Source organism: Oryzias melastigma, linkage group LG15, assembly GCF_002922805.2.
Source record: "Oryzias melastigma strain HK-1 linkage group LG15, ASM292280v2, whole genome shotgun sequence".
Lineage (NCBI taxonomy): Eukaryota > Metazoa > Chordata > Actinopteri > Beloniformes > Adrianichthyidae > Oryzias > Oryzias melastigma.
Genome location: NC_050526.1, coordinates 8,904,335 through 8,914,042, shown reverse-complemented (window position 1 = coordinate 8,914,042; position 9,708 = coordinate 8,904,335). Strand labels below are relative to the sequence as shown.

At 37.8% G+C, this 9,708-nt stretch overlaps 1 protein-coding gene across 8 annotated transcripts in view; it reads left to right on the top strand.

The window, feature by feature from the left end:
* Positions 1-6,421, top strand: part of col13a1 (collagen, type XIII, alpha 1) — a 140,801-nt gene extending 134,380 nt beyond the window's left edge. For all 8 annotated transcript variants that reach the window (XM_024296974.2, XM_024296973.2, XM_024296976.2 and 5 more), the window contains one exon: positions 4,717-6,421. In XM_024296974.2, the coding sequence (XP_024152742.1) occupies positions 4,717-4,749 (33 nt within the window). In that variant the 3' untranslated portion in view covers positions 4,750-6,421. The remainder of the gene's footprint in view (positions 1-4,716) is intronic.
* The last annotated feature ends 3,287 nt before the right edge of the window (positions 6,422-9,708 follow it).

Sequence of the window (9,708 nt, the reverse complement as noted above, 5' to 3'; positions counted from 1 at the left end):
GCATCACATACATGTTTGCTCCAGAGGTATCGGTCTGTTTCTTCTAAACAAGGTTGGCTTTTATTGTGAATATGCTAATGTGGCTAACGTAGCGTATTACAAACAAGTTCTACAGTTGCTGAGAAGGTGGTTAACCCTTTGACACCTGATCAATGTCATTCCAGTAGATTCTGTAGGAGAAAAGCCGAGAGAGAGACGCTTTTTTCCTTCAGAATCTACTGGAATGACATTGATTGTGTTAACGGTTGATCAGTTATAGCAAGTCAAAGAACATAACACTGGAGCTCTGGTGTTAAAGGGTTAATTGAAGGCTAGCTCTGAAGCTACGATCACATCGCCATCAGAAACTTGCATTTAAGTGAGTGTGATAGTGTAGATAGTGTGGTATCGGTGCTGTGCTGGCACAGCAAGCAGATTTGGTAAATTACACAAAAAACTATTTGTGAGTTTAATATTTTCTCTAAAATTCAATTTTCGTTTTATGGGACAAAACAATTGTATTAATATAAAAAAATTAAAAATATCAGGGATCTTAGTTTTTTTTTTTTTTTAATTCATCTTCTTAGCCGCTTGTCTATTTCGGGGTTGCGGGGTGCTGGAGCTTAACCCGACTACTGATAGGGAAGGCAGAATACACCCCGGACAGGTCGCCAGTCTGTCCCAAGGCCTCAGTCACACACCCATACACTCTCACACCTGGAGGTTATTTAGAGTCACCAATTAACCTCTAACAGAGTACAACCAGCTGCGCCACACATGGAAACAAACATTTCAGAGGCGAGTTGTGTTGTTGTAGAAGGTCCAACAGCTTATTGGTTACACAATCATAACACGGTTCCACGGAGAAGAGGCTCAGCTAAGATCTTATAACCACACCATTGGTAAAATAAAACACCTGAAAATGTTCAGCTGTACAGCAGAAAGGAAATGGCTTTGACTCTGTTTTCCTATGAGTTTCTGTTCTCTGTAAATAGTTAAGTGTGTTGATGTGCAGCACTTTCCTTCTTCATGACAGACTGATTTTCTGTTCTTAAATAGTTCATAAAGTGTTTATCCTGTAATCTAAAACACTCAGAGAAAGTGTTCTGCTCACGCCTGCATGCTGCCGAGGATCTATCGACAAAGTCTCAAGACTTTCAATAGAATTGAGACATTTTCCTGATTAAATCTTTACAACCACAAGCCTGCAACAATGATGCTCAATAAGCTCAACTTTTAACTTTACTGAAAAAACGTAGTTCTTATTACACAACAAAGTGTGTCTGGAGTGAAGCTGGAACCATGAAGCTGCTGTGCTGTGATGTTGTCAAGATTTCACTGTTTGGATCCTCACTGGCAGATCTTGGTGTCAGACTGCTGCACAATATCTCATAGTAGATCACATCCTAGACATAAACCTACCTTTATGTTTGCCTTTTTGTCATGCTGATGTTCATGCAGAAATGTCAAATGTCAATTGTGTTTAAGGTGACAATTAAAATTAAAAGAACATTTCTGAATATTCTGGAGTTTTCAGTTGGATTAGCACCACTTAGCTTTACTTTTATGACAGTTAATAACTAATAATAATAAAACAATAGAAAACGACCCAAAATGTTAGGGTTCCTTTTGAGAAAATGGCTCTAAAATTATGTTTGGACAACATTTTGAGTTTGTCTATTAACAACATGTCTATTTCTGGAAACTGAGTTTGAGGTAGTAGCTTTGTCCATCTTCTTTATGCAACTGTTGAAGCCGTGCACAATCCAAAAAAAAGACATTTGTGGTTTCTAATCAAGGTTCTGAAAAAGACTTTATTTATGCATCTATAGGAATCTTAGATGACATTAAGAGCAAACCAGAATCAGAATTGATTTTAAGAAAGACATCCGTCTACTTCCTATAACATTGACTGGACTGAGGGATCCAAAAGGGGAACCAACATTACTCCATGATAAAGTTCTGCAGAACAGTAGTTTGTTGGGGTTAAACCAGGGGTCTGCAACCTTCAGCATTTAAAGAGCCAATTGGGTCGATTTCTCACCAATCACAGCTCAGCGGGAACCACAAAGTCTCACAAAAATAAAACACTCCTTTATATTCATGTTATTTTTACTATTTTGATAAATTAGTTGTTATTGTGCATGAATAAAACAAACATTATAAGAAAAATAGCATTTTTTTCTAAAGATGAAATCGGTTATAACTTTCAACATGACTCCCTTTCAAAATAAAAGACACAGGATCATCTAAATGCAGCAAATGTTGTATTAGGTAGTTTAATGTCAGCAGTTATTAAAAAAAGACTATAAACAGTTTATTTTATAGTATCTGCTGGAAATTCATATGTCGATATCATTTAGAGCTCATTGGTGACCTTACTGTGTTTTTGAACCATATGGCACAACTCTTCGAAACAGCCTGCTTTCTAATCCAGCGTGTAAACCTGATTGTGCTTACGGACCTCGAGGTCAGGGGTACACGGCACTCAAAATTCATTGTCACTGGGTACTAGGTGTGTGCAAGAGTTGATGAATTTTCGAGTATGTGGCGGGGGCGAGATTGTTCCTCAAAGCACCGCGGAACAGAGGCCACTTCCATTCAACGCCCTTGTTAATCCTTGACAGGGTCTGTAACCTTTAAAGTTTAAAGAGCCATTTACTCTAGATTCTTACAGACCAGAACCCAATGAGAGCCACAAAATCCCACTTTATCGTTTAAAAAATGCACAACATTTATACTTTTTTGGGATGAAAAATGTATTTATAAATGTAGCTTTTAAATATTTAAATGACAACAGTGTCTATATGTTTAAAGAAAACCCAGCTTCTATCAAATTAAAGGTCCACCTGCCTCCTCCAGCAGCTTTAGCTAAATTAAAAATGTGAGACAGTCATTTTAAACTGAATTTGTTCACAATTTTAACCACTTTAGTGTAATTTACCAAAATACAAAAACTTTCAGAGACTTTTCTTTGACTAAATTTAAATTAAAAACACAAATTTAAAGAACATATTCTACAGAATTGTTTTGTTGTTTGACATGTTAAGATTGTAAACAGAAAGGAAAAAACTTAAATAACTAATCTATAATTCATTCAAACTTTAGCATTTCTCATTAAAACTAAAGAGCCAGAATATAAGGATAAAAGAGCCACATGTGGCTCTGGAGCCACGGGTTGCAGACCCCTGACCCATGGAGTCATGAAGCGACACGAAGCGCCGCGGTCGGCTCTCGCAGTGCAGCTTTTGTTTCGGCGAACGGTCTATTTTTTGCGGGAGCTGCAAGTGATCCGTGTCAATCCTGGCAGGAAGTTGCACTGAGACACATGAGAAAATCTGGTCAATTTTCAAAATATAACCAATTTTTCACAATAAAATACAGCGACTGACAAATGTGATCATATTTTTGTGTCTAAACAGACTGTAGGGAAAGTATTCCCTCCTTATTCGCAGGAGTTAGGGTCCGGAGACATCTGCCAATCCATCCAATCCGGAATAGAGAGCCGAAGAATGTTGTTCTGATTATCAAAAACATTTTTGATCATGCTTTGTAAACATTTGTTAAAGAACATTGGAGTATTGCTGAGCATAATAATAATAATAATCCAGAACAATAGACTGCAAACTCTACATGAGGACTGTCTCTCTGGGTCTTAAAAAGTTTGTGCTTCCTCCTTCATCAGCTCAGAGTGAGAGGGAATCTCTATCCAGAATTTTCTAGTTTCATTCATCATAAACATTTGCTCTGGATGATAATTATCCTCTGAAAATATCTGGATATTTTCTAGGCGTTTCTGAGTCAGATGATGCCATTTCTCCATGCAGGCTCACTGTGAGTGTGCACGTAGCGGGTGGGCTGGCGTGCTCTTCCACTGCGCTCCCCTCCTGGGAAATCCCTACAGCTCCTTTGGAAGCAAAAGTTTATTAAAAAGCAACTTGAGTTGTCTGAGTTTCTGTGACGTACCGGAGGAATCACATGACTGAAAAAAAAAATCTGCAAGTATGTGAAACGGCAAATAAGGAAACGTGAATAGACATACAAACAACAACGAAAAAACAGACACACACAGATTAATGTAGTGGGGGGAGGGGGTGTCTAAAAACACAACCAATGAGAGAGAGGTAAAAGGCAGTTGGTGACAAATCAAGACAGACGATGTCAAACTCATTGTAGAGGCTCTAAATAACCACAGCTGAGCAGAAACGCCTGTCAAAAAATCAGCATCTGGTGTGAACTGGACGTGAAACAGATTCCGCGTGCGGTGTGAAGCCGGCGTTAGACACCTGCAGAACAAATAGTACCACACAACGCTGACAGATAATGGTAGAATAATCAACAAAATGAATGAACCACTTTTTTCCACTTTCAGTGGGCAAAAAACTTGGCAAAGAGCTCAATAAAATTTGGGTAATTTATTTAATTTCCTCCTTTTACGTGTTTATTCCAAATCCAAAAGCAGCCAATGAGTTTTAGAAACACTATTACCTTCCAGCGCCACAGTAGCTGAACTGTAGATGTTTATAATGATAATTAAGTTGTTTTAAAAATTCTGAAAACATCCAGGAATCATTACAAACAAACAATTCTCATAAGTGAAATAAAGTGGATAAAATTGAACCTTTTTAGTTGCTATAACTAAAAACCTGTTTGGAATCGATTCCCTTGGATTTCATTTGCTCAGAATAATGTTGTTTTGCTCATGGAAAGTGTCCTCCCTCCCTCATGTCTTCATAGGGTCAGCATCCATTCCAGCTGGCTAAGAAGTAGCTCCACCAGGATCTTTCCATAAAGTTGAAGGACTCTGCAGAGTTCTGACCCAGACCTGGAGTTGTCCTTTAGGAGGCTGGACTCAAAGACTTGCATTGTTTGAGTCTCATTGTGCAGATGACTTTCAGAGGTCTGTGTTCATCCTGCAGCTCATCATCTCAGACTCTGTGGACACGAGTCCAGGATATTCTCCCCATCAACGGCCTTTCTCATTTGCCTATGCTTAGATTGAGTTTTTTCTCAGTGGTAGTAAAATCAAGGCATAGACACTTTGACTGACACCATGTGTTGTGTTTGAAGTGACATTGTTACTGTGGTACAGAACTGAGGGGCAGCTCACAGAGCAGAGGATGTTTCCATAAAAAAGCAGCAAATATGATTCCTTTTTCACAGAATCTGACCTTTTCAGAAGGATCCCTTTACCTGCTGCTGTTATAGATGTAAAAGCTGTGAAGGGAATCCTTTGAAACCAGCGTCACGTCATGCCTGGAAGCGTTTTCTTTCTTTTGTTATTTTGTACTGAGGCGTGAGATGACCCCATGATGTTTGTGTAAGTATTGTACAAACTGAGAGAAAACATGTGTATACTTGCTGTAAATAATGCATTATAAAGAATGTGCAGAAAGGGAATCTATATTGTTACAGAGCGGCATTTTTTTCTTTTTTGACAAATGATTCACTTTGTGAGCTATTTTATCCCTTCTCTTAGAGTTTTACAACATTATGTACAATATTTCTCATTTAAACCGACGTTACACAAAACAAAACCACACGCAGAATGAGTGAACATGAAAATGGGAGCAAAGCAAACAAGCAATCTCTGTTTTTTTCTGCTGTTTTTTTTCACTTTTTTCACACATTTGCTGGTGAAAAAAGTCTAAATTTGAAAGAAAAACAAAAAAATTCTATGATAGAATAAAGAGCTTTCCTGTTAGGTTTCAAATCAATGTACAAAAGCATTCCTTGTGTCATATTGACAGCAGCCACACAAACATGACGTAGTATTTTCTTTTTCTTCGTTTCTGTCCTCTCTTCTTCCAGCTTTCCACTTCAATAGTTTGGAATTGAAGCAAAGTATGTGTTTGAACATATTGTTTGTATTTAGAATTGAACATATCACAGCCAAGAGAGCTCAAAATGTAAAAAAATATTACAAACAAATGAGCGAAGATGGGAAAATGTCACACCTTCTGTTCGTTTTTGTTTTTTTGTCCTTTTACCCCATAAACTGTTTGTGTCTTGGTTTTTATTTACATGAAGTGAATGAATTAGCTGAACTGCATTGTGTTTGTCATGTTTTGTCCCATAAAGTTTCTCCTAAACGTTTTGCTGAGATAATATCCCGTCACAAAGTTAAGTAGTTTTGTCAGCTATCAGGTGTGTTTAGTTTTACTTCATTTTTTGTGTTTTTGGTTGATTTATATTTGATGAATTTAATCCAAAAAACCATTCAAGCCAAATAGAATGAATTGATAAAACGCCAACATTTCTTTACCTCTTTACACCAGTGAGGTTACATATTTGTGTCACTTTATCATCGTTGTTTTTAACGTCAGCAGCTACTTTGAGGTGAAAATGAGAGAAAGATTCTGGTTGTGGATTGATTTTGAGAGACATTAGGGCATCCTAAACTGTTTATATTTTAAATGTTTATTTCTTTCTTGTACAAAAACGTGTTGACATGGTGGCATTGCCTCAACTGTTCTGTATCTTGAAATAGTGAATTACCAGAGTATGGTGATGTTAAGGAGCAACCCAATATTTTCCTGAGTGAATGTAGTTTTAGCAGCAGGCTAAATTCTCCATGCAACTATTTTTAGAATCTGTAGGTTTGTGGAAAATCTCGGATTTAACATAAACAAAAAGGTCATTATTAATATAGACAGACAAAACTTAGTTTCATCATTTCAGTTGAAAAACAAGGTTGATCTCTTATTGCTCAAACTAAAAATGTATTCCTTTTCTTCTTTTTCTGTAATCATAGGTTTTTCTTCAGGTTAACTCATCTGAAGATGAAAAAACTGCATGCACTGATGTAGCTTTTTTTTACCCTCCTCCCTCCCAGTTTCTATATAAGGTTCATCCACCAATAATCTGCCAGCTGAGTGATGTTTTTGCACCACTACAGTGAGTTGAGGTGTTTATTGTGTAGCAGGTCATGGATCCTGACATGCAGAATCTGTACACTGTTATAATGTAGGGACTTCATGTTTCTGTGTTTTTGTAATCATTGAAGAAAGTGCAGCTGTTATTATTGATTGACTGTTTGGTCCAAAAAGTAATAATAAACGATTTTAAACATTTTTATTTTGTTTTCGTTTTTTTCAAATTTTTACTGACTGAAATCTTCTGAAAACTGACCTCAAAAAGTGACAAACCTAACCGCTTGACACCTAGGGACAATTAGTTAATAACTAATAATAATAGTCATTGAGTATTTTATTAGTTGATTAGTCGTGTCAGTCCGAATCTGTATATTATTCCATCGCGGTATCTGTATGTTTTTCCAGCCATTTCCACATTCAATGAATTATTAGGAAAGAAAAGGCTGTAAAATTATTTATCTGCAAATATGTTTTTACTACTGCCTGAAAAATGTAATTTTTTATCAAGGAATTACCAGTCAAAGAAATAAATGGGCGTGCTAAAAGGTATTAAGTTTAAAGAAAATAAAGTTATTTTTATTCTTTAACTAGTGAATTTTTGCAAATTTTTTTATTATATTATTTTATTTGTTCAAATATAGTTTTTAATTTTTACTTTTTATACAGCAAACCTTTCTTCTCCATGTATTTTTAGTGGGGTTTTTTTTTGTCCTTAGATATGGCAAAACAAAACTTTTTATATGAATAATTTACTCTTTTTATGGGCCAAGTAGTTTTGGGTTTTGACCAAGACAGAGTCAGAATTTGTTCTTTCAGTGTTGACGTTTTCAGGTCTTTCATCTATGTTTCCACTGTTCACCCTTTAAAGTAGGTGGTGATCATAGACTGTAAAAATATGGTGGTGATCAGTGTTTATCTGTACGAACGCATCACGGCCACCAGGGGCTGCCAGATGCTTCTGGATCAAAAACAGCCCCAGGAATCCCTCCCAGCCAAAGTGTGCATCACTGCGTTGTGAATGGCAACAGAAGGAGGAAAGACTGAATCCCTGGAAAAGACAGAGACTTGTGTCAGGAGTGTTCGACGATCTCTGGAATAATTCAGGACACGTCCGCGCTGCTGTGTAAGTAAACAACACAAAATGTTGTCTGAACCAGGAAACAGGCATGTTTGATTTTACAGTTCAGCAAATCTGAAATTAGCTTTTTGAGTTCTAGTGCTGAAAACATCAGATATATGACAATATTGAGATTTTGTTGTTGTTTTGGCATAGCCGAAGAAGGAATAAAAAATGAAAATCCTCCATTTTGCCTGAGCTCCATCCCTATGCTGGCCGGCCGGCTGCTGGCCATGGGGAACGGCTCGGTTAAAGTCCACAGGGCTGAAGGGAACAGCTGCCTGTCCTCCATTCATGCAGATGCTCCTCACCTGGACTCTGACATCCTCAGGTTAGAATAACTTCTTATGTTCAGAACTGAATTGTTGAGTTCTGCAATTTCAACTAAGAGAAACCGTTCCTGTTAGTTTAAAACTTTGGCACTTTTACTGTGGGCATGCTTGACTCTTTTCTTCCTGGTAAATCAACTAATTTGTCATCTTTCAGCACATTTAGTCATTTTCATTTTGAATGAAAAGAACAGTCAGGTTTAGTCAAAAACAGGTCTGACCATATTAACCATCTTGATGTGCAGGGTGAGAATCACCTATCTGGAGACCGAACTTGCACGTCGCAATCAAGAGTTTCAGACCCAGGAGCTCCAGCTGCAACGCCTCCAGAAGGAACTGGACACCAAGGACTCCCAGATCGAGAAGCTCCAGGATGCGATCCATTACCACAGAAGCCTCGGCCCCCCTCCGACCCCCCTCTGCCACCACAGCTGCCGCCGCTTCAGCGCCATCAACCAGGGCCGCTTCCACAAGGTGGCTGTGGAGGTTCATCGCCGCCTCAGAGCAAAGGAAGGGGTCTCTGCAGAACCCCCCTCGGACAACCTCCTGAGGCGATTCAGGCCGTCAAGCGTTTCCTCTGCGAGGGCCGTCCACAAAAACTCGCAGTAGGTCAAAAGCATTTTTCTAAGTCAGTGACTAAAATAAGATATGTAAAATGAATGATTCACTTTTACTGTCTTACAAAAACAGACAATCTAATGAGGTGTTTGTAACTTGCATTATTTTGATGGAGAACAAACACACAAACAGCTGAAATAGATGTGGATATTTAATAGATATGGAAGGAGATGAAGTGCAAATCACTGAACGCAAAAACATTTTTAAAATCTTAACAGCAATTAAAAAGGCAAAACAAAAAATTAAAACTAGACTTATATTTTTGCTCAAGTTTAAGTCAGCTTTATTGTCAAATATGCAACAAACACATGATATGCAGCCAATCACATTCCTCTAAACTCACGGTGCAAACAGCAATAATTATAATAATGATTTACAAAATATAAACTCAGGAAGTATCGACAAAGAAAAACAGAATAAGACTGGACATGGTATGAAGTATTGAGTCATAAACTTGTCATTATTAATACAGAGTCCCTAGAAAAACGGCATTGCTCAAATAGAAATGAATTGGTAAACTCCAGTCAGTCGACTCGTGTCCTCCAAATCCTCTCCTGATGTAAATAACATTCCCTCTAGATTAATCCAGCCTCCTCATCTACGGGATCATCTATGAATGGACATGCTGTTTTGATTTGTGCATGGTGGAAACATGAAGTCTCTAATGTGAATGTTCTCAATGTTCTATTAGAACATCCTTCACTTTAAAAAGGGGCGGAGACTGCAGAGAACTCTGAGTTTCCTGAAGGAAACCTGCTCCAGACCAGGTTATGTTCACAGACTCAGTTAC